Below are 26820 nucleotides of genomic sequence, written 5' to 3'. Positions count from 1 at the left end.
AATATTTTAATAAAACAATTGTATTACTTAAAGTATATCTGTAGTTACTTGAATATGAGTTTTTGTCCTTATAGAATAACGTAAACATATTCTCAGCTATGGTCGAAAAATTTTGATATTATTAACGGTCGTTTCAAAATTCAAATTTTAGTTTTTTTGATACTTTGTTAAACGAATTTCAATATTTTTGGGAGAACTCATAGGGATTTATGGACAACAATTATGCAATTTAAATTCAGCGGATTTCGAGAAAAACTCATTTTTGTGTAATATTTTGCAAAATTAGCCTTTTTATTATATTGTTGTGTATTTTAAATGAAACCTTTTGTGAATTTGTTAGTCCACATATTTCTGAATAAAAATCAAGAGTTTCGTTCAATTTGGGAGGAAATTATACTAAATATATGGAAAATAATCAAAATTAATCAAAATTAATCCTTAAAAATAATCAACTAATTTTTTGATTAAGTTTAAGTTTGATTTTTTTTGATTATTTTCATTAATTCCAATTAATCCCTGAATTTTTTTAGATTATTTTTAATCGTAATCAACAATTAATTAAAAAATTGAAAATAATCGTTAATTAATCATTAATTTTACCTATTTAATAAAAATAATCTAATTAATAATGATTACGATTATTAATCATTATTTTACAGCTAAGATTTTAAGTAATACAATTGTTTTATTAGAATATTTTCAAAAATATGTTTATTTTCATATCACATTTCAAATTCAAGTTCTCTGAGACACGATAATGGCCTGGGGAATTTTTAATAACTTTTAAATTTTTCAAGCAATTTTTGTAGGATAATTATTTTTTTTTTCCTTCATACAAGCTTGGAGCACTCTAATGTACATATACATATGTCACATTTCTATAAATTATTATTATATACTCTCAATTATCTTACAATAATGAATGAACAGGCGCGAAGAAAAAAATATATATGTAGGTGTTAATAAATTTGCATATGCCATTGCCAACCATTTGAATTTGCATGAGAGAGGCTAAATAATAATGATATTTCCTTCCTCTTCTCTCCACCACAAATTCAAGTAAAGCAAAAAAAAGGATCTTGCGTAATCCACCGTTATGGAATGTGCGTGAAAAGTAGGAAAGAAAAGTGCTGTTACAGGTCATTTTTATGACGAATGTGTTTTTTGTTATTGTTTCACATATATACATACATACATACATACATACATACATACATACATACATACATACATACATACATACATACATACATACATACATACATACATATGTATATTTATTACTGGTGTATATATGTATGTATGCATATTTTATTATTACATACTCACAATGATCTTAAACAATAATGAATGAACAGGCGCGAAGAAAAATATACATAGAAAAATATGCATACATACATGTATAAGTATGTGTGAAACAATAAGTATGTGTGAACCAATAACAAAAAACACATTCGTCATAAAAATGACCTGTAACAGCACTTTTCTTTCCTACTTTTCACGCACATTCCATAACGGTGGGTTACGCTAGGTCATTTTATGCTTTATCTTTGAATTGGTGGAGGGAAGAAGATATGTACGTGTGATGCAAAAAAACATTCGTCATAAAAATGACCTGTAGTAGAACTTCTCTTTCCTACTTTATCATTTTACGCACATTCCTTAACGATGGTTTACGCAAGATCCTTTTTTTTGCTTTACTTGAATTTGTGGTGGAGAGAAGAGGAAAGAAATATTATTATTTAGTCTCTCTCATGCAAATTCAAAAGGTTGGCAATGGCATATGCAAATTTATTAACACCTACATATATATTTTTTCTTCGCGCCTGTTCATTCATTATTGTAAGATAATTGAGAGTATGTAATAATAATTTATAGAAATGAGACATATGTATATGTACATACATATGAAAAACATACATGTATACATATACACTCAAACACTTTTGTTGTTTTAACCTTTCACAATGTAAAATTACAAAAACAACTTTTTATGTTTTTATGTCCCCTCTTAATTTTTTGCCATCCTGTTACAAATTTCTAAAATACCTATAATTTTCTTCATTTCATAGACACTACTAATGCATTACTACCTGTTTACAAACTTATTGTTATTGTTTCTTGCTTTATATTGAATTTATTTCATATCATCCTGTTACAAACAATATGTTTAAATATATCCTGTAAAAACAATTTTTTACATACATATTTGAATATATATTTACATTCATATGATCCTCTAAGTATTTATATAATTTTTATACCCTACACCACTATAGTGGGGAGGGTATTATACGTTTGTGCTGATGTTTGTAACATACAAAAATATTGGTCCAATACCCACCTTAAAGTATACCGATCGATTCAGAATCGTGTCTCAGAGCACTTGAATTCGAAATGTGATAAAAATATAAACATATTTTTGAAAATATTTGAATAAAACAATTGTGTTACTTAAAGTACATCTGTAGTTACTTGAATATGAGTTTTTGTCCTTATAGAATAACGTAAACATGTTCGCAGCTATGGTCGAAAAATTTTGATATTATTAACGGTCGTTTCAAAATTCAAATTTTAGTTTTTTTGATACTTTGTTAAACAAATTTCAATATTTTTGGGAGAACTCATAGGGATTTATGGACAACAGATTAGGGAATAAAACAGTAAATTAGGTCAATACCTCTTATAGTTTGCCTGTACCTGCAATTTAAATTCAGCGGATTTCGAGAAAAACTCATTTTTGTGTAATATTTGCAAAATTAGCCTTTTTATTATATTGTTGTGTATTTTAAATGAAACCTTTTGTGAATTTATTAGTCCACATATTTCTGAATAAAAATCAAGAGTTTCGTGCAATTTGGGAGGAAATTATACTAAATATATGGAAAATTATCAAAATTAATCAAAATTAATCCTTAAAAATAATATAAACTAATTTTTTTATTAAGTTTGATTTTTTTATTATTTTCATTAATTCCAATTAATCCCTGATTTTTTTTAGATTATTTTTAATCGTAATCAATAATTAATTAAAAAAATTGAAAATAATCGTTAACTAATCATTAATTTTACCTATTTATAAAAATAATCTAATTAATAATGATTACGATTATTAATCATTATTTTACAGCTATGATTTTAAGTAATACAATTGTTTTATTGGAATATTTTCAAAAATATGTTTATTTTCATATCACATTTCAAATTCAAGTTCTCTGAGACACGATAATGGCCTGGGGAATTTTTATAACTTTTACATTTTTCAAGCAATTTTTGTGATTTTATATATTTGTAACGCTAATTCTGTGTACATTACGATTCTTTGACAATAAAATGCAAAACAAATTGTTTAATGACAAAACTTTTCCTGTAGGATATTTTTTTCCTTCATACAAGCTTGGAGCACTCTAATGTACATATACATATGTCACATTTCTTTAAATTATTATTACATACTCTCAATTATCTTACAATAATGATTGAACTGGCGCGAAGAAAAAAATATATATGTAGGTGTTAATAAATTTGCATATGCTATTGCCAACCTTTTGAATTTGCATGAGAGAGACTAAATAATAATGATATTTCTTTCCTCTTCTCTCCACCACAAATTCAAGTAAAGCAAAAAAAAAAAAGGATCTTGCGTAATCCACCGTTATGGAATGTGCGTGAAAAGTAGGACAGAAAAGTGCTGTTACAGGTCATTTTTATGACAAATGTGTTTTTTGTTATTGTTTCACACATACTTACATACATACATACATACATACATACATACATACATACATACATACATACATACAGACATACATACATACATACATACATACATACATACATACATACATACATATGTATATTTATAATTGGTGTATGTATATGTGTATGTATGCATATTTTATTATTACATACTCACAATGATCTTAAACAATAATGAATAAACAGGCGCGAAGAAAAATATACATAGAAAAATATGCATACATACATGTATAAGTATGTGTGAAACAATAAGTATGTGTGAAACAATAACAAAAAACACATTTGTCATAAAAATGACCTGTAACAGCACATTTCTTTCCTACTTTTCACGCACATTCCATAACGGTGGATTACGCTAGGTCATTTTATGCTTTATCTTTGAATTGGTGGAGGGAAGAAGATATGTACGTGTGATGCAAAAAAACATTCGTCATAAAAATGACCTGTAGTAGAACTTCTCTTTCCTACTTTATTATTTTACGCACATTCCTCAACGATGGTTTACGCAAGATCCTTTTTTTGTTTTACTTGAATTTGTGGTGGAGAGAAGAGGAAAGAAATATTATTTAGTCTCTCTCATGCAAATTCAAAAGGTTGGCAATGGCATATGCGAATTTATTAACACCTACATATATATTTTTTTCTTCGCGCCTGTTCATTCATTATTGTAAGATAATTGAGAGTATGTAATAATAATTTATAGAAATGTGACATATGTATATGTACATGCATATGAAAAACATACATGTATACATATACACTCATACATTTTTGTTGTTTTAACCTTTCACAATGTAAAATTACAAAAACAACTTTTTATGTTTTTATGTCCCCTCTTAATTTTTTGCCATCCTGTTACAAATTTCTAAAATACCTATAATTTCCTTCATTATTGATAATTTCATAGACACTACTAATGCATTACTACCTGTTTACAAACTTATTGTTATTGTTTCTTGCTTTATATTGAATTTATTTAACATAAAAGTTTCTTTACAAAAAATAAAAATTTTATAAAAGTAAAAATTTTAAAAATATACTCATGGTGTAGGGTATTATATGGTCGGCCATGCCCGACTATACTTTCCTACTTGTTTCTAATTATATTACATTCAAAACAAATACATACATTTTAATACTTCACATAAAAATTACACATAAATTTAATAAATACATACATCCAATAATTCAATTCAAAAATTTTCTAATTAAAATTTGGTTTTTTATGCATACATAAAACATACATAGATATAAACGTTTTATATTATTTTCTAAATAAAATTTGGTTATATCTTGCATACATTTTTCACATTTTATAATTTTTCAAGTTCAACATGAAATGTTAAATTTTAGACCATAAGTCATAATATTTAAGTTTGATAGTAAAAATATTGTAACCTGATAGTCGCGACTATCGTTTTGTTTCGTGTTTTCGTCGGCACATATATGCTCTGCTTGCGTACATTTCATGTTCGTATATTACTGCTTGCATGGCTTCAATATTGTTGACTTCGAATAATTTGTGTAGGAAAATATTTTAATATTATATGCAAGCCATATGCCATATATGTGGGTATTATACATATGTTAGCGAGTTGCTGCGTAATATATTGTAAGTGAAAACATTTCGTATTTGTCTGTAAACTATAATATGCATTAGTTTGTATGGGTAAATATTTTTAGCAAAAATACTAGAAATATTTCGAATGGGAGCAATTAAATATATTATATTCATAAAATATATTTATATTTTAATATTACATACGTATGCATAGGAGAAAATATGCATTTTGGTTACTAATATATTAGTAATTTTATTCACTGCAATATATTACCATCATACAAGGCGATCCAGAAAAAAAAACTATACTACCATCACCTATTGCTGTTAATGATGTGGAAGCTTGTATTGATATATCATCTTTGCTCGAAAACACAGCATAAAGAATTGTGTCAGACTTTTCAGAAGATCAACTAAGGAAAATTCATAACTGTGATGTTGTCTTAATGTGTAAGTGGGGATGTGACGGTTTATCAGCACTTCCAGAATACAAACAAGCGGACATTAGCAGACTACAAAAGTGTATTTATGTCATTATTAGTGCCATTACGAATTCGTTCATATTCCCTTAATCCATCATCGTCAAGCATCGGAAATTCATTTGAAGATATATGGATCAATACAACTTCGGGTTCAAATAATTTTTGTAGACCCATTGGATTTGAATATATAAAGAAGTCAAAGAAAACAAAAGATTTAGTGGAATATTTAAAAGATGAAATAAATGCACTGGAGCCCATTTGCATAAAAATAATGGAATTCTCTATTAACATATCATATCAGCTAAGCTTAACAATGATTGATGGAAAGGTCAGCAACAGAGATGTGCATGAATGGCATTCAAACGACATATTAATTATTTTGCAAAAGTGAAGGCTGAGACATCAGTATACATCACCTAAACGAAAGGTGTCTTTGCATGATTCACTACAACAAGAGTTTAGTTACTAAATGCATGTAATTGCTTGCAGTTTCTGGATATTCATAATATTAGCAAAAAGCATTGAATATATATAATTGTTGTGAATATGCTAATGCTTTTGAGTAAAATTCTGCTTCTTTGAGTGAGTATGTTTTAATTTATTTACGATTGTACTTAGGAGAATGGTTCTTGCATTTTCTTATTTTATTTAATTTATAAAGATATAATATTATTCAAAATTATAATGTTATATTTTTATATAAAAAATAGATTTAAAATAAAGTTATTTTCTGAAATTAAGATATAATAAATCAAACTAAATGTTATATTCGTTTGAAATAAACATATTTGTATTTCATTTATTAATGTATTATAGGTATTACACAGTATTATCTTACAAAAAATTTATTGAGCATATTTTAACTATATTTAAAAGATTGTGAAATAAAAAAGTTAATGCAATTCAGTTCAATCCTAAAACTATTTTGGGCAAACTTGTATAATCGAGGATACTCTGAACTATGACTTTCCCACCATTGCAACACATCAAAATTAACATCAAACTTTATTTTAAGATAACTGTCACGATTTACTTCATCTGATATACTTTCTGCCATGGACGGATTAATTGAGTTCATAAAAGTTAAGAAAAATAGTTGGAAATCTTTTGGTGGTTCATTAAAATTTAAAGAACTGACTTTCAGACGACGGAACACATTTCATTAATTCGGAAACACAAAAATCTTTGACTTCATTGAGTGGTCTTTCATCTAGGCAGGAATTGGTTGGTGGATACAGAAAACATGCCGCATAATGAAGTATAGTTAAATTAGCAACGTACTTACTTAGTTTCCATTTCTCTTAAAATATTTATTTTTAATGTCTTTATTATTTCGATGTCCGAATCGCTTGCTTCGCAAATAGTTTTAAGGGTATTGATGGTTAAATAAACGTAGTTAATTGTGACGTAATTTACACCTTGTAATTTTTTACTTATATACAAGTGCATTAAGAAGGGCTAAATTGATATCAGAAATTCTCTGTATTTCATTAATTGAAGCAAGAATTTCTTGAATTTTAAAATAATTATTTGAAATTGATTGAAATAAATTTAGATGTGAATTCCACCGGGTAACACAATAGTTTTTAAGAGAAATTGATAGTATATGTTGCAAAGAGGTCTTTTTAAAATACTTGACCAACTTTTTACAAGCCTCAAAAAATGGCGTTAGTTCAATTGTGCTGTTAAATCCCGAATCCAAAACGTTATTCAACAAGTGATTTGCAGATTTTATCCGATTTTGACCTTTAAGAGCCTTTAAAATGTTTGATCCCCTATCAGTAACAAACGTTATATTTTCCATGCTATTTACTTCGAAGTCCTTCAAAATGGATTTTAATTTTGTTAGCACATTATTTGCTGTGCTTCTCTCGAAATCCATTGATTTGACACCTAAAACAATTTCTTTTAACTTTAAATCTTTTATAAAATGAAATGTTGCACATAAATATTGTCTTTTCACAAAATTGTCAGTCCAGAGACAATTTATTTTAGATCTTTTGTCATCTGCAATGTCACTTATTCGTCGTGATATGGTTCTGGAATTGGGCACCATGTCGGCTATGTCTATGTGATTTCCATATTTTGTCCCAATATTGAGAAGCGATTGTACCATTTTTTAAAACCTTTGCCGTCTACAATTGAAAATGGGCGACAGTCCTCTACAACCCATTGCGAACACGCTAACAAATAATTTTCCTTATCTGCACAGTTAACTTGTTTTAACGCAACGTTGCGGCTTCGTGCAACATAACAATTGTGGTGGATGAGATTAGACGTCTGCTTTCCATTATATTTTAGTATGCGATTACACTTCTCACATATCACCAGTCCATCAATAATTTTACCATCTTCTTTTTCAATAAGACAAAAAATTACCCAAATTTTGCTTCAGCTATGCGCTTTTTTTGAAAGACGAAAAACACCATTTTCAATACTTCCAAATTCATTATATCTTAAAAACACAAAATAATGTTTTTAAACCTCGTACGAAAATTTATTCAAATAAAAAAACACTGCTTTTGTAAAATGTACTCACTTTTTCATTGAACTATTGCGAATCAATTGAATACTTTTCATAAAAATAAGACAACAATTATTGTTTTTGATTTGTTATTGCTAACGGCAATAGCAATAACAAATCAATGATAATCAATTGTAAGAGAACAAACAATGCAAGCAATGTTATTAAGATAAGCTGATGATTAGAAGCAAAACTAAAGCAATGATAATACGAATAGGAATCAATAGTGAATCATCTCATGCACATCTCTGGTTAGCAATGCCATAACAGAAACTTCTTCCTTCTGAAGATGCTCAATATGTAATGAGAAAAAGTCGCAATTCTCAAATATAAACATAAGCAGAAGTATTAATGAAGAAGTCCTGTCTTTTGGAATTTCACCACTTCATACCAGAATACGATTTTTGGATTACTTTTTACACATAGCATACGACCTCAAATATAGAAGTGTGCCAGAAAATCTTACTAAATCAACAAAACATAATGAAGAATTGAAAAAACTGAGAGCTGCGAAAAAAAGCAAAATCCAAGAAGAATTTAAAGTTCAGATGGGATTAAACAAACCACTTCCAAGTTGCGGTAGTACAAATGACGGTAATACGGCGAGAAGGTTTTTTCGTGATTTTGAAATTACTTCAAAAATAACTGGAATCGACAAGGAGTTGCTTCGAAGAGTTAACACTATTTTAATGGCACTGAATAGTAAACATAAAATTAATGGAAATCGATTTGGGGAATATACATCTGAAATTTCTAAATTACTTGTATCTCTGTATCCATGGAGGGAACTAACACCAACAGTACACAAAGTACTGTGTCATGGTCAAATAATAATTGAATCGAATATTCTTACACTTGGAGAGTTAACAGAAGAAGCCCAGGAAGCGAGTAATCGAGATTTTAAGCATGTTCAACTATTCAGCTCAAGAAAATGCTCCATGCAATCACAGAATGAAGATATTTTTAATAGTTTACTTCTATCTTCTGATCCTGTTCTTTCAACTATGCGAAAAAGATGGATTTGTTATGAAACTCTATCATCTCAAAACAAGGAAGATTTAAAGGACTTATATTACCTTCTGGATATGTTTACCGATATGACAGATTATTTTATAGAAAATAAGTAGTGTTAGGAATTAACTATATAAGTAGGTTTTAAAAATTAATTGTACTATATGTGGGGTGATTTAGGTGTTGTTGTGCGTGGCTCATAATAAAATTATAATTTTTTATTGTATATACAAATGTTACAGTCTTTAATAAAATAATTAACTAAATAATTTTTAAAATTTGTCCAAATATTTTATTCAACACCAAATGTATGTTCTGTCCAGTGTTGCCACCAAAAAATTTAGACTCTACACTTGATCGACTCTTAAATTACACATTTAAATAAAATTACACATGCCCTTTTTTAATTTTTATTTAAACATAAAAAAACAATGAAACAAAAATAAATCATATACATATTTTTCTATACGAATATTTAAATAATTATAATTAATTCATTTATAAACAAAATATAAAATTAGATAATTAAAATATCTCTAAATATACATATATAGTTATAACTGCGATCACTATTTCCAATTCTTTTTGATAATTGCTTAACTAGGTTCATAGTTTTCTTTACCGTTTCTTAAAATTCCTTCATTAGTAAAAACATTTATGCAATTGTTTCAGAAGACATTCTATTTCTTTAATCAGTTTTGCAATTTTTCAAATTACTAAAAAATTCTTTCAGCAGAAGCATTTGAAAAAGGTAATATTAAAATAAACTGAATTACTTTTTGTAGATTGGGAAGCAGACATTCTTCTAAAGAATTTTTTAATTTAAAAACTTTAGGCCAGTATACTTCTCTGGTTCTAGACTTGCAATAAGTTCAAATTTCAAGTTGTTGTAAATCTGTGTCGAATGACGGAAATCTTTTTTTAAATAGGGATAATGTCTTTGGTTCAAAAGACTGAGCAACTTTTGGATTAACAATATCTACAATAGAATAAATTTGATCACTAAAATCAAATCTTGATTTTATTTGACGAATTGCCTCCATGTAAAATTCTCTACAATCTTGAAGAAAGATTGTTTTTTATGATGCAGATATCTGAATTAAAGATTCATATGCAGCAACTCCAATATAAATATCATTTAAGTTTGAAATAGGTTTTCATCTGATTCGCTGATTTGCCATACGCTTTTTGACTTCAAAACATCCATTTTTATATAATTTGAAGAATATATTTGCAATATTAAAAACTTCACTTTTCATTTTATATAAAATTGGCTTTTCTTCTGATTGAAAAAGGACATTGAAAGAAACTAGAATACCTAAAGCATATAACAATCATTTCAGATTTATGTAGTCAATCAGATTGGAATCTGAAGTCATTTCTTCCAGTCATCCCTAAAATATATTATTTAACTAGATCTAAAAAACAACACACACACACTACACACTTGAAACAAAATCAAGACTAGAAATTAGTTTGAGTTAAATTTGATTATTTAAAAATTTTCTTATTTCTTGTTTCGTTATTTTTGAATATAAAAATATGTATATGTACCATTTACATGAATATATATGCGAATCACTTTTTTTAACAACCGGCTTTCATCAAATTTTAAAAAAAATCGCATATATTAGAAAAGGATGGACACTTTTTGTTAAGTGTTTCAAAGGGAAAATAAATTTCTATGTATGTGTGTGGATCGTTTTGTTTTAATAAAAAACACTGACTTATTATTCAAACAAGTGTGCAAACTGTTGCATAAAGCGAAAATAAATGAAAACCAAAACCAGTGTTTGAAAGAACAAATTTGATATAAAATAAGAAATACTTATGTAAATACAATGAGATTTTAAATTACACATAATTTACACATGAGATCAATTACACATGGGCTACACATGGAAATAAAAATTGCACTCAATATGTGTAATTACACATGAAGTGGCAACACTGGTTCTGTCATACTTAATACTAAAATATGAAAAAGATGAAATTAAAGGACACAGGTTTAAATGAACATATTTTTGAATGTAATTGAGATATTGGATTGAAATTTTTTGTAAAGGGTCGAGAATTTCCATATCTAACTAAAAATGATATTAAGGGATAAATATGGACTAAATTGTTGTAGCTATCTGCGACCCTATTAAAATTTTGATATAAATCATAGTTTTAGAAATTAAACAGATATGTAATATATGACAAAATCTTGTTAAATTTGTCATTTCAAATAAGAAAATGCGAAAAAAAATTGAAAAGGTCAAAGGGTATCCCGCAATTCCCAAAAATAGGAATGAAAATCCCAAAAATGGGATTTTTTACATTTTTGCCCATAGGGTCCACATTTCTTTCAGGGCTGGGAAAATACTTTTGGAGTAAATATAAATCATATTGAGGTTTCTAAAACTGATTTCAGTTTTCTGATCCCAGCTTTGGGATTTTAGAACATGTCGCCCAAAGTTGAAGTTTTGATAAAAAATAGGTCACATTCGGAAGGACACAGTGACAACATTTTCAAAAAATAGGACAAGTTTTTTACGCCAAAGCGTTCTGCGTAAAGATACCTTTTAGAGATAAAAATATAAAATTGTTATATGTTCTTAAAGAAAATTTTATTTTATTAATAAAAGAGTAAAGACACATTTTTGGCAAAAAAACGGCAAAAATCTAAAATTTTTTCAATTTTTAAATTAAAAAACGTATATTTTTGGATCTGTAAATGATATTGATCTGAAATTTTTTGTATATTATTGGAAATTTTGTTATCTAATTAACAAGAGTCCATTTGGTCCAAAATTACGCAGTATTCAAAAAAAGGCGGACCAAGGTATGGTAAATTTTGTATCACTAAATTTTTAAATGTCTTTAACTCAGATATTATAAGAGATAAGTAGTATGTCCAAGCATGTTTTTTCAAGATCTTGTCGAGCGCTTTCAGAAAATATAAAATCTTTGTATTTGGATGAAAAACAAAAAAATGGCACGAGTTTAAAAATTTGACATGTCATAGGTACCCTACTTTGAACCGTCCATGGGGCATCTGCGGGGTTCATCTTCAAAACTTAAACTCGAATACTCCTTGGCTACACTCACGCCAAATTTTATACCGATCGGACCAGCCGTTTAGAAATGACAGATTTATTTCCAAAAAAAATTGGATTCTGCCCCACTGTGCACTGTGAGTCGTGGTTTTCCTTTTCTTGGAATTGGTTAACAGTGAAAATAAATATTCTGCTTTTTGTTACCTATAAACTGATCTCCTAATATGTATATTTATTTTTAGGTTCGATTCTACCGCGTTACTGGTACAACTTTGACTTTTCCAACACTTAATGCTTTAATTATTATTCTTTTCATCGGATGTGTTTTACTGTCTATTGTGTTTTTGTATAGTCTTAGTCGATTAATGGATGGTAAGTATGAATTTATAAATGGATTTGCTATACTCAATTTATTTCACTTCCCTGTTCGTAATGGTATAAAATAAATAATATTATTCTACATGTATATACATTAGAGTGCTCCAAAAAACGAAGTTGCGAATTTCAGAAAAATATAAAATACAAAAATTGCTTGAAAGCGTTTAAAGTCATTGCAAATTTCCAAGCCATTAACGTGTCTCACAGCACATAAATTCGAAAAGTTACAAAAAATTTACTTATTTTTGAGATATATTCTAAAAAAACATTTTTTTTTACTTTAAATATGTTAATAATTATACGAATAATAGTTTTTGTCTGTATATGATAACGCGAACTTGTTTTCTTCTTTGGTCAAAAAAGATTGATTTTAATCAAATTATTTTTAGGGTATTTAAGACCAAATAATATAACAAATATATATTCCAAATATTATTCAAATCTGTCATTCTTAACCCATAAAATGTGGAGTTCAAAAGTCAAATTTTGCAAAATTTTTGAATTCTCAGTATACCATGTCGAAGAATTATTTATTTGTCGGTCATATTTACGAAAATGACTGGAAATTATCGTATATAGTCCGATATTTCAAATAGTCAAATATCAAAGTTCAAAAATTCGAAAAAAACGAAAATATTTAAATAATGCTCTATATAATTAGAGGAATAATAGAAATAAAACAAAAAATTCGTTACTAAATATAAAAAAATTATACTTTAAGCCTTTTTGACTATGGAGTTAACTTGATGTGAACATTTTTAAAAGAAAACTTTTGATTTTCAAACGTATAATTTATGTTATCCTTTTTACGGTCGATTTTCAATCCAAAATGTCTAAAAAAACTAACTTTATGTGGTAAAAAAGGGTTAATTCATAAGCTGTTATACCTAATATATATTATTTTGTATAATTTCTGTTATTCCTCTAATTATGTAGAGCATTATTCCAATAAATAGTTTTTACGATTTTTTAATTTCGGGATTAAATTTGTCCCATGTATTTGAAAGGGATCATTTTACTTTTAAAGCTGTTGTTTTAAACAAAAGAATTCATATTACGAATAAAAGTCATATTTATCAAACATGGCCAACAAATAAACAATATTTCGACATGGTGTACTGAGAATTCACAAATTGTGCGAAATTTGACCTTTGAATGTCCGATCTGAATAAAATTTGGAATATATAAATACCCTAAAAATACTTTGTATTTTTTACAAATATGATACAGTAAAGGATTAGTACATATTCTCTAAAATTTTACAAAAAAACTGTGATTATTCCAAAATTCGCAGAGTTAAAATCGGAGGTAAAGCTAAGAATTATTGATCTAATTTTTTCACCGCTTTATTCACTTCTCTCTTGTCCATAAATCCCCATGAGATCTTCTAAAACTTTTAAAATTAGTTTAACAAAGTTTAAAAAAAATAAAATTGGAGATTTGAAATGGCCGTTGAGAAAATCAAACATTTATATCTTTCTGAAATGCTTATTCTGTGCACATTCCTTCACAACAAAGTTCAAAATTTACTACTAATGGCCAAATTTGAGCAAAAATTGAAAAAAATCTATATTTCTCCCTTGTAAATGCACTTGGAAACTTCAGAGCCGTTGAGGCAAATGCTAACGTTATTCTATCAGCCTTATTTTTTGCATGACATAGGCGCACGGCCTGTCAGATAGAATTATTTCCTTTATACAAGCTTGCACAGTGTTTGTTTTTCACCCAAATACATATTTTGTGAAAGCGCTAGACGAGATCTTGAAAAAAACATGCTTGGACATACTACTTATCTCTTATAATATCAGAGTTATAGGCATTTAAAAATTTAGTGATACAAAATTTACTATACCTTGGTCCGCCTTTTTTCGAATACCGGGCATAATTTTGGACCAAATGGACTAAATTTTTTCTTGTTAGTAAGACAACAAAATTTCCAATAATATACAATTTCAGACCAATATCATTTACAGATCCAAAAATATACGTTTTTTAATTTAAAAATTCAAAATTTTTGCAGTTTTTTTGCCAAAAATGTATCTTAACTCTTTTATTAATAAAATAAAATTTTCTTTAAGAACATATAACAATTTTATATTTTCATCTCTAAAAGGTATCTTTACGCAGAACGCTTTGGCGTAAAAAACATGTCCTATTTTTTGAAAATGTTGCCACTGCGTCCTTCCGAATATGACCTATTTTTTATCAAAACTTCAACTTTGGGTGACATGTTCTAAAATCCCAAAGCTGGGATCAGAAAACTGAAAGCAGTTTTGGAAACCTCAATATGTTTTCTATTTACTCCAAAAGTATTTTCCCAGCCCTGAAAGAAATGTGAACCCTATGGGCAAAAAAGTAAAAATCCCATTTTTGGAATTTTCATTCCTATTTTTGGGAATTGCGACAAATTTAACATGCGTTAAAATTTCATTGAGGTTTGTTCATAAATAAAGATTTTGTCATATATTACATATTTGTTTCATTTCTAAAGCTATGATTTATATCAAAATTTTAATAGGGTCGCAGATAGCTACAACAATTTAGTCCATATTTATCCCTTAATATCATTTTTTAGTTAGATATGGAAATTCTCGACCTTTTACAAAAAATTTCAAGCCAATATCTCAATTACATTCAAAAATATGTTCATTTAAACCTGTGTCCTTTAATTTCATCTTTTTCATATTTTAGTATTAAGTATGACAGAACATACATTTGGTGTTGAATAAAATATTGGGACAATTTTTAAAAATTATTTAGTTAATTATTTTATTAAAGACTATAACATTGTATATACAATAAAAAAATTATAATTTTATTATGAGCCACGCACAGCAACACCCGCCCACCGAAATATAAAACACAATTTAATACAATAACATCAGTTAGTATAATAGCTTTTTATACCCTTCACCTTCGTGAGAAGGGTATATATAAGTTTGTCATTCCGTTTGTAATTTCTATAATATAATTTTCCGACCTTATAAATTATATATATTCTGGATCCTTATAGATACCGGAGTCGATTAAGCCATGTCCGTCTGTCTGTCTGTTGAAATCAGTTTTTAGAGGACCCCATATATCGACGAGATCCGAATCTTCAATAATTCTATTAGACATGCTTTCGAGAAGATCGCTATTTAAAATCAGCAAAATCGGTCAGTAAATAACAGAGATATGAGCAAAAATCCGCGACAACCTCATAAAAAAATTGTTAAAAAAGCAACACCAACACTGTATATAGAAAAAGATGTACACGTGTGTGTAGATGTATTTGGTTTTATTCAGCTGTGTATTTTTTTGTATGTTGGATTCCAAAAATACACAGTAAAAGTTTACTATTCAGTGCCATTAAAATAGTGTTAACTCTTCGAAGCAACTCCTTGTCGATTCCAGTTATTTTTGAAGTAATTTCAAAATCACGAAAAAACCTTCTCGCCGTATTACCGTCATTTGTACTACCGCAACTTGGAAGTGGTTTGTCGATGTTTAATCCCACCTGAACTTTAAATTCTTCTTGGATTCTGCTTTTTTTCGCAGCTCTCAGTTCTTTCAATTCTTCATTATTTTACCCTCCACCACCATCAGTGGTGATAGAGGGTATATATAACTTTGTCATTCCGTGTGTAACACCAAGAAATATTCATCTGAGACCCAACAAAGTATATATATTCTGGGTCCTTATCAAATTCTGAGTCGATCTAGCTATGTCCGTCTATCCGTCTGTCTGTGTAAAACACGCTCACGATAAAACGAAGCAATGGAATTTAACCAAATTCACCCAAAATGTTCTTCGTTTTCCTAAGTTGTTTGGTATTGAAAATGGGCAAAATCGGTTCACATCGGGAAAAGTTATGAATCAAAATTTGAAACAACCTCGAAAAATTGCATTTTTTACACATTCTGATGTAATTTTCTCGAAAACTATGCAAGATAATTCCATAAAAATCGGCATACATTCGTTCCCACACAAGAGCTTCATCTCTGCGTAAAATCGCCAGAATCGGTCCACAATTTAAAAATACACAGTAAAAATATTATTTGCATTTTTTGTTAAAATAAAATAATTTTCCCTTTTGTTTTGCAAAAATATATTTTTTAATGAATAGAAAAAAGTATTTAAAACGTTTTCAATTATATGAGAGTAGATTGAGAGTTATTGTATAATAATTTTTATGCGAATAATGTAAGTTTGAAATTTAAAAATAACACAAATTTTTTCCAAGTGCTTTTTAAAACAATTTTTTTTTACGATAAATAAAATCTTCGTCTCGTCAATGTTTACCAGCAATGAATCAGAGGTCGAAGTCGACCGGCTTTGAGTCGGAGCTTAGCCGCCGCCGAAACATTAGGCTTAAATTGACTCAAAGTTTTTAATGTTTTTATTAACTAGACTGTAAGATCAATTATTTTTGATTCTTTAACATAATAAATTATTATTGGCCAAACTATATTATAAAAACGTACAAGATTTAATTTTAAGTCGACTTCGCCCTCTGCAATGAATACGAAAGTGTTGTTGTTTTACTCTTGCTTGTATACTGTTAAGAACAACAACAACTTATTGCTAGTATTAAGCGCATATAAGTGTATAGAAAACACGCTGTCTATAGCTAAGCGCATTTAAAAAAACAAAAGCTTACCAAGCGCATAGGGCTTGGGCACCCTTGGTTTGGATGCTGTTGGCGTCATTGTGTTGTTATTTATGTTTTTGTTTTTCTGTGTTTTTCGTTATGTATGTTTAGATGTCTGTTGGTTTAGATGCCTTGTGTATTTTGTTTTTATTTCGTTTAGCGTTGTTGTTCTTTTTGTTTAGCTTTTGATGTAATAATAATGTAGTCGGGAAAAAATTTAAAATTTATAAAAGATGTTTAAAATACACTATGGTGAAGGGTATATAAGATTCGGCATAGCCGAATATATATACAACTGTTTATCTTAAACATAATACACGTAATTCTTACAACCTACTAACATAATTAATTCCTAACACTACTTATTTTCTATAAAATAATCTGTCATATCGGTATACATATCCAGAAGGTAACATAAGTTCTTTAAATCTTCCTCGTTTTGAGATGATAGAGTTTCATTACAAATCCATTTTTTTCGCATAGTTGAAAGAACAGGATCAGAAGATAGAAGTAAACTTTTAAAAATATCTTCATTCTGTGATTGCCTGAAGCATTTTCTTGAGCTGAAAAGTTGAACATGCTTAAAATCTCGATTCCTCGCTTCCTGGGCTTCTTCTGTTAACTCTCCAAGTGGAAAAATATTCAGTTCAATTATTATTTGACCATGACACAATACTTTGTGTACTGTTGGTATTAGTTCCCTCCATGGATACAGAGATACAAGTAATTTAGAAATTTCAGATGTATATTCCCCAAATCGATTTCCATTAATTTTATGTTTACTATTCAGTGCCATTAAAATAGTGTTAACTTTTCGAAGCAACTCCTTGTCGATTCCAGTTATTTTTGAAGTAATTTCAAAATCACGAAAAAACCTTCTCGCCGTATTACCGTCATTTGTACTACCGCAACTTGGAAGTGGTTTGTCGATGTTTAATCCCATCTGAACTTTAAATTCTTGGATTCTGCTTTTTTCGCAGCTCTCAGTTCTTTCAATTCTTCATTATTTTTTTGTTGATTTAGTAAGATTTTCTGGCACACTTCTATATTTGAGATCGACTGTTATGTGTAAAAAGTAATCCAAAAATCGTATTCTGGCATGAAGTGGTGAAATTCCGAAAGACAGGACTTCTTTATTAATACTTCTGCTTTTGTTTATATTTGAGAATTGCGACTTTTTCTCATTACATATTGAGCATCTCCAGAAGGAAGAAGTTTCTGTTATGGCATTGCTGATCTTTCCATCAATCATTGTTAAGCTTAGCTGATATGATATGTTAATAGAGAATTCCATTATTTTTATGCAAATGGGCTCCAGTGCATTTATTTCATCTTTTAAATATTCCACTAAATCCTTTGTTGTTTTCTTTGACTCCTTTATATATTCAAATCCAATGGGTCTACAAAAATTTTTTGAACCCGGAGTTGTATTGATCCATATATCTTCAAATGAATTTCCGATGCTTGACGATGATGGATTAAGGGAATATGAACGAACATAAATACACTTTTGTAGTCTGGTAATGTCCGACTTTCACAAGCTTGTTTGTATTCTGGAAGTGCTGATAAACCGTCACATACCCACTTACACATTAAGACAACATCACAGTTATGAATTTTCCTTAGTTGGTCTTCTGAAAAGTCTGACAAAATTCTTGATTCTGTGTTTTCGAGCAAAGATGATATATCAATACAAGCTTCCACATCATTAACAGCAATAGGTGTTGGTAGGATAGTTTGTTTTTTTTTCCTGGATCGCCTTGTATGATGGTAATATATTGTGTCCTTATTCATGCAGAGCTGTCCTTAATATTTGATACTAATTTCGACTGAGACCCAGTTCCAACATAGGAGCTATTGCTTCCTTTTCGGTAAAATTTGATTGTGCTGTTTGAGTTGGTATACTTTCCACAATTCGCTTAAGTCGTTTTGGTGATGCATTAGGAAGAATAGTTGCAATATGTACGGCATCCATAGGTTGGTTTTCCTTTTTCAGCATTTCGTTAAATGTATCAGCAATTTCCTCATTTGAGATTGAAAAAAGTTTTTGTGTGCGGAACACAACTCTTCGTGCTTTAATGTAATCTTCATTGTAGAATTGTCTACCTATTTACATTTAGGACTATATGACTATAATCTGTAATTGAGTCATTGATATTTCTTATTAGTGAATGAATCGAAATTATCATTGCCTGTATATTTTTACCTAAATGATCATAAACGAAACAGAACGAAATGATCTGTCGAAAAAACTTAGGTAAAAAATAGTTATAAATTTCTGAAAATTTAAGCATAATAGGAAATTTCAATTATAAGGATAAGCAAACAAATAGAAAATAGGTAAATATAAGATTTAAATATGTTCTGTCATATTTAATACTAAAATATAAAAAATATGAAATTAAAGAATACAGGTTTAAATGAACATATTTTTGAATGTAATTGAGATATTGGCTTGAAAATTTTTGTAAAGAATCGAGAATTTCCATATCTAACTAAAAATGATATTACGGGATAAATATGGACTAAATTGCTGTAGCTATCTGCGACCCTATTAAAATATTGATATAAATCATAGTTTTAGAAATGAAACAAATATGTAATATATGACAAAATCTTTATTTATGAACAAACCTCAATGAAATTTTCAACGCTTGTTAAATTTGTTATTTCAAATAAGAAAATGCAAAAAAAAATTGAAAAGGTCAAAGGGCATCCCGCAATTCCCAAAAATAGGAATGAAAAAATGGGATTTTTTACTTTTTTGCCCATAGGGTCCACATTTCTTTCAGGGCTGGGAAAATACTTTTGGAGTAAATATAAATCATATTGAGGTTTTCAAAACTGCTTTCAGTTTTCTAATCCCAGCTTTGGGATTTTAGAACATGTCGCCCAAAGTTGAAGTTTTGATAAAAAATAGGTCATATTAGGTCAATTACGCAGTGGCAACATTTTCAAAAAATAGGACAAATCTTTTACGCCAAAGTGTTCTGCGTAAAGATACCTTTTAGAAAACTATAAAATTGTTATATGTTCTTAAAGAAAATTTTATTTTATTAATAAAAGAGTTAAGACACATTTTTGGCAAAAATCGGCCAAAATCTAAAATTTTTTCAATTTTTAAATTAAAAAACGTATATTTTTGGATCTGTAAATGATATTGATCTGAAATTTTTTGTATATATTTAGTCCATTTGGTCCAAAATTATGCCCGGTATTCAAAAAAAAGGCGGACCAAGGAATGGTAAATTTTGTATCACTAAATAAATGCCTATAACTCGGAAATTATAAGAGATAAGTAGTATATCCAAGCATGTTTTTTCAAGATCTCGTGAGCGATTTCACAAAAAAATTTCTTGTATTTGGGTGAAAAACAAAAAAATGGCACGAGTTCAAAAATTTTACATGTCGTAGGTACCCTACTTTGAGCCGTCACAGCGCCGTCCCTGGGGCATCTGCAGGGTTCATCTTCAACTTAAACTTGAATACTCCTTGGCTACGCTCACGCCAAATTATATCCCGATCGGATCAGCCGTTTAGAATTATTCGTTTATTCTGTATGTTTTGTACGAAAAGTTTAAAATTTTTGAACCTTACATGAAGGAGGCGAAATTTAAAAAATCTATTATTACTTACACAAAAACTCTGACAAAGGTATATCAAAATTTAAAAAATATTATGTTTGTAATATTATGCTTTACAGACCCTATTCGGGGTTCAGTTGTATGGGGGCTGGGTGAAATAATGAACCGATCTTTACCATTTTCAATAGGCTTCGTGCCAGGGACAATAGAAGGTTTACATGGACGGACGGACATAACTAAATCGACTCAGAAAATTATTCTGAGCCGATTGGTGTACTTAAGGGTGGGTAAGAACCAATATTATTGTGCGTTACAAACATCAGCACAAACCCTCCCCACTAAAGAGGGGTATAAAAAGTGGATATTGCAGTAAAAATAATTTATATGTGCGCATGTAGAATTTTCCTTTCAAACATTTAGAAGACAAATCTATTGCGCATCACCCCAGACGCCACGTCATAAACACTTCTGGACGATTGTCAGACGAGAACGCACATTTTACAAAAATAAAATACATTGATTTCGAATATTCGTCTTCTAGAAATATACTTTTAAGTTACTTCCGGATGATAGTTAGAAGAGTGTATTTGCTTAAACAAAAAACCATGACTGCTGAATTTTTTTCATCTGGAAGTATACGTTTTAGTGACTTCTGAATGATAGTTGGGTGAGAACACACATTTTACAATAACAAAATACATTGTTTCCTAATTTGTATCTTCTTGATTTGTATGTTTATGTCACTTCTGAAAGACAGTTTGAAAAGTTTTCACATTAATGTTGTATTTTATTCATCTGGAAGTGTGGATTGTAGTCACTTCTGGACGATTGACAGACGAAAGCATACATTTTACAAAAACAAAATACATTGATTTCGAGTTTTCGCCGTCTGAAAGTATACTTTTAGGTTACTTCCGGATGATAGTAAGATGAGAACGAAAACAAAAAGAATATAAATACTCCATTTTTAGCGTGAACGTGAAAAAAAAATAAAAATAAATAATGCAGAAATTTGGCTAAGTTCAGTGATGTTTTGTGTTTTGTCCAGTCTTGTTCAATTTTATCATTGTAAAACTTAAATAAGTTATTGAATTTAATATTCATAGAAAAATAGTGTAATTAATATATTGTGAATATTAAGCAATAAGAAATAATATGACAGTGTTTTGTTAAAAGTCAACTGTTAAAAAACATTTAAGAAGGTTTTGTTAATTGGTGAAGTTTATTAAATATATACCAAAAAGTAAGATGATTACTTTTACAAGGTAATTACAAGGATTATATAAATAAAATTAAAAAGTAAGTTGTCATATTTTACATTAAAATACTATATTAGGAATAAGTTAACAACTCTAAACGGCTTCCATTTCCATTATTTTTAAACGAAGTCAACATATTAGACTTCGTTTTTAAATATTTTTATATAAATTTCGTTAAAGACTTTTTCAAGTTATACGTTTCGGTTTTTATTTGATGAACATTGCATTTTTAAACTATTTAGATTTATTTGAGTTAAATGTTAACTTTCAATGTTTTTTATTTCAGCGTTTTAATTTAATTTATATTTGCGGTTTAGGTCCTGTTTCTAGATTACGTATGATCACTTTGAGCTAAAATTTTATTTATATTTCATTATCGTAACAAAAAAATATTAAAATTTTACTTAAAGTATTTAAACGTTAGCTTGAATCATTATATTCAAATTAAAACTACTGTTTTATACATATTTTATTTTTTGACTTGGGTCAGGTCACTTGAAACGAAATTGCCCATATAAGATATTTAATATTAAAATCAAATATTTTAAAAACCACCTTTTTAAATACAATTTCATAAATTTTCATATAGCTTTGGATTTAATTATTCTAATTATAGGTACTTTTTTAGTTATTAACACCAGGTCTGTCTGAATGACCTTTATATGATACTAATATTCTTAAGTTTTTGGAAGTATATAACTCCTTAATTAGAGGAAAGCAAACAAAAATAGTATAGGGTCTATCGTTAGTCACTGTAAATACTTTTAAAAATAATCCATGACTTAGTAATTTCAGATCTTTATAGATGGTTTAATTCCAAATTATTTAAAAAATGTTCATGAAAGGTAACGTTTTATTGATTCAAAACAATAAATAAATTAATTAATTAATTAATTAATTAATTAATTAATTAATTAATTAATTAATTAGAAGAAGAGAATACTCGTCTTCTAGAAGAAGAGAATATTCTTCTTCTACACAGTGGGGCAGAATGGAAATTTTTTGGAAATAAATCTGGCATTTCTAAACGGCTGATCCGATCGGGATAAAATTTGGCGTGAACGTAGCCAAGTAGTATTCGAGTTTAAGTTTTGAAGATGAACGCCGCAGATGCCCCAGGGACGGAGCTGTGGCGGCTCAAAGTAGGGTACCTACGACATGTAAAATTTTTAAACTCGTGCCATTTTTTTGTTTTTCACCCAAATACAAAGATTTTCTGAAAGCGCTCGACGAGATCTTGAAAAAACATGCTTGGACATACTACTTATCTCTTATAATATCCGAGTTATAGGCATTTAAAAATTTAGTGATACAAAATTTACCATACCTTGGTCCGCCTTTTTTTGAATACCGGGCGTAATTTTGGACCAAATGGACTCAAATTTTTCTTATTAGTTAGACAACAAAATTTCCAATAATATACAAAAAATTTCAGATCAATATCATTTACAGATCCAAAAATATACGTTTTTTAATTTAAAAATTCAAAAAATTTTAGATTTTTGCCGTTTTTTTTGCCCAAAATGTGTCTTAACTCTTTTATTAATAAAATAAAATTTTCTTTAAGAACATATAACAATTTTATAGTTTTCTAAAAGGTATCTTTACGCAGAACGCTTTGGCGTAAAAAACTTGTCCTATTTTTTGAAAATGTTGCCACTGCGTCCTTCCGAATATGACCTATTTTTTATCAAAACTTCAACTTTGGGCGACATGTTCTAAAATCCCAAATCTGGGATCAGAAAATTGAAAGCAGTTTTGGAAACCTCAATATGTTTTCTATTTACTCCAAAAGTATTTTCCCAGCCCTGAAAGAAATGTGGACCCTATGGGCAAAAATGTAAAAAATCCCATTTTTGGGATTTTCGTTCCTATTTTTGGGAAATTTTTTTTTGCATTTTCTTATTTAAAATGACAAATTTAACAAGCGTTGAAGATTTCATTGAGTTTTGTTCATCAATAAAGATTTTGTCATATATTACTTATTTGTTAAATTTCTAAAACTATGATTTATATCAAAATTTTAATAGGGTCGCAGATAGCTACAACAATTTAGTTCATATTTATCCCTTAATATCTTTTTTTACAACAATTTAGTCCATATTTATCCCTTAATATCTTTTTTTAGTTAGATATGGAAATTCTCGACCCTTTACAAAAAATTTCAAGCTTTTTTATTTGAACTGTTTATCTTAAACATAATACAATTAATTCTTACAACCTACTTATATAGTTAATTCCTAATGCATCACCAAAACGACTTAAGCGAGTTGTGGAAAGTAAACTACCAACTCCAACATCACAATCAAATTTTACTGAAGAGGAAGCAATAGCGCTTATGTTGGAACTGGGTCTCAGTCGAAATAAGTACCAAATATTAAGGAAAGCTCTGCATGAAAAAGGACACAATATATTACCATCATACAAGGCGATCCAGGAAAAAAATCAAACTATCCTACCATTACCTATTGCTGTTAATGATGTGGAAGCTTGTATTGATATATCATCTTTGCTCGAAAACACAGCACAGCATTGTGTCAGACTTTTCAGAAGACCAACTAAGGAAAATTCATAACTGTGATGTTGTCTTAATGTGTAAGTGGGGATGTGACGGTTTATCAGCACTTCCAGAATACAAACAAGGTTGTGGAAGTCGGACATTAGCAGACTACAAAAGTGTATTTATGTCATCATTAGTGCCATTACGAATTCGTTCATATTCCCTTAATCCATCATCGTCAAGCATCGGAAATTCATTTGAAGATATATGGATCAATACAACTCCGGGTTCAAAAAATTTTTGTAGACCCATTGGATTTGAATATATAAAGGAGTCAAAGAAAACAACAAAAGATTTAGTGGAATATTTAAAAGATGTAATGAGAAAAAGTCGCAATTCTCAAATATAAACAAAAGCAGAAGTATTAATGAATTTCACCACTTCATGCCAGAATACGATTTTTGGATTACTTTTTACACATAGCATACGACCTCAAATATAGAAGTGTGCCAGAGAATCTTACTAAATCAACAAAAAATAATGAAGAATTAAAAGAACTGAGAGCTGCGGAAAAAAAACAGAATCCAAGAAGAATTTAAAGTTCAGATGGGATTAAACATCGACAAACCACTTCCAAGTTGCGGTAGTACAAATGACGGTAATACGGCGAAAAGGTTTTTTCGTGATTTTGAAATTACTTCAAAAATAACTGGAATCGACAAGGAGTTGCTTCGAAGAGTTAACACTATTTTAATGGCACTGAATAGTAAACATAAAATTAATGGAAATCGATTTGGGGAATATGCATCTGAAATTTCTAAATTACTTGTATCTCTGTATCCATGGAGGGAACTAACACCAACAGTACACAAAGTGATGTGTCATGGTCAAATAATAATTGAATCGAATATTCTTCCACTTGGAGAGTTAACAGAAGAAGCCCAGGAAGCGAGGAAATGAGATTTTAAGCATGTTCAACTTTTCAGCTCAAGAAAATGCTCCAGGCAATCACAGAATGAAGATATTTTTAATAGTTTACTTCTATCTTCTGATCCTGTTTCTTTCAACTATGCGAAAAAGATGGATTTGTTATGAAACTCTATCATCTCTAAAACTATGATTTATATCAAAATTTTAATAGGGTCGCAGATAGCTACAGCAATTTAGTCCATATTTATCCCGTAAGTAGTGTTAGGAATTAACTATATAAGTAGGTTATAAGAATTAATTGTATTATGTTTAAGATAAATAGTTCAAATAAAAAAGCTATTATACTAACTGATGATATTGTATTAAATTGTGTTTTATATTTCGGTGGGCGGGAAAAGTGGTTTGTGTGGGGTGATTTAGGTGTTGTTGTGCGTGGCTCATAATAAAATTATAATTTTTTATTGTATATACAATGTTATAGTCTTTAATAAAATAATTAATTAAATAATTTTTAAAAATTGTCCAAATATTTTATTTAACACCAAATGTATGTTCTGTCATACTTAATACTAAAATATGAAAATTTTTGAATTTTTTTGTAAAGGGTCGAGAATTTCCATATCTTACTAAAAATATAAATATATAAGGGATTAATATGGACTAAATTGCTGTAGCTATCTGCGATCCTATTAAAAAAATGACAAAATCTTTATTTATGAACAAAACTCAGTGAAATTTTCAACGCTTGTTAAATTTGTCGCAATTCCCAAAAATAGCAATGAAAATCCCAAAAATGGGATTTTTTACTTTTTTGCCCATAGGGCGCACATTTCTTTCAGGGCTGGGAAAATACTTTTGGAGTAAATAGAATACCGGGCGTAATTTTGGAGCAAATGTTAGTTAGACAACAAAATTTCCAATAATATACAAAAAGTTTCAGATCAATATCATTTACAGATCCAAAAATATACGTTTTTTAATTTAAAAATTCAAAAAATTTTAGATTTTTGCCGTTTTTTTTTTTGCTAAAAATGTGTCTTAACTCTTTCACAGGTTTTGAAAACCTCAATATGATTTATATTTACTCCAAAAGTATTTTCCCAGCCCTGAAAGAAATGTGGACCCTATGGGCAAAAAGGTAAAAAATCCCATTATTG

At 28.8% G+C, this 26820-nt stretch overlaps 1 protein-coding gene across 2 annotated transcripts in view; it reads left to right on the top strand.

The window, feature by feature from the left end:
• The window catches only part of LOC124419436 (gustatory and odorant receptor 22-like), a 300765-nt gene that overhangs the window by 111790 nt on the left and 162155 nt on the right, over nt 1-26820 (top strand). For both annotated transcript variants that reach the window (XM_046948902.1, XM_046948903.1), the window contains exon 3: nt 12621-12750. In XM_046948902.1, the coding sequence (XP_046804858.1) occupies nt 12621-12750 (130 nt within the window). The remainder of the gene's footprint in view (nt 1-12620; nt 12751-26820) is intronic.

This window comes from Lucilia cuprina, chromosome 4, assembly GCF_022045245.1.
Source record: "Lucilia cuprina isolate Lc7/37 chromosome 4, ASM2204524v1, whole genome shotgun sequence".
NCBI lineage: Eukaryota > Metazoa > Arthropoda > Insecta > Diptera > Calliphoridae > Lucilia > Lucilia cuprina.
Note: the sequence above shows the minus strand (reverse complement) of the source record. Positions and strands in the feature narration are given on the sequence as shown.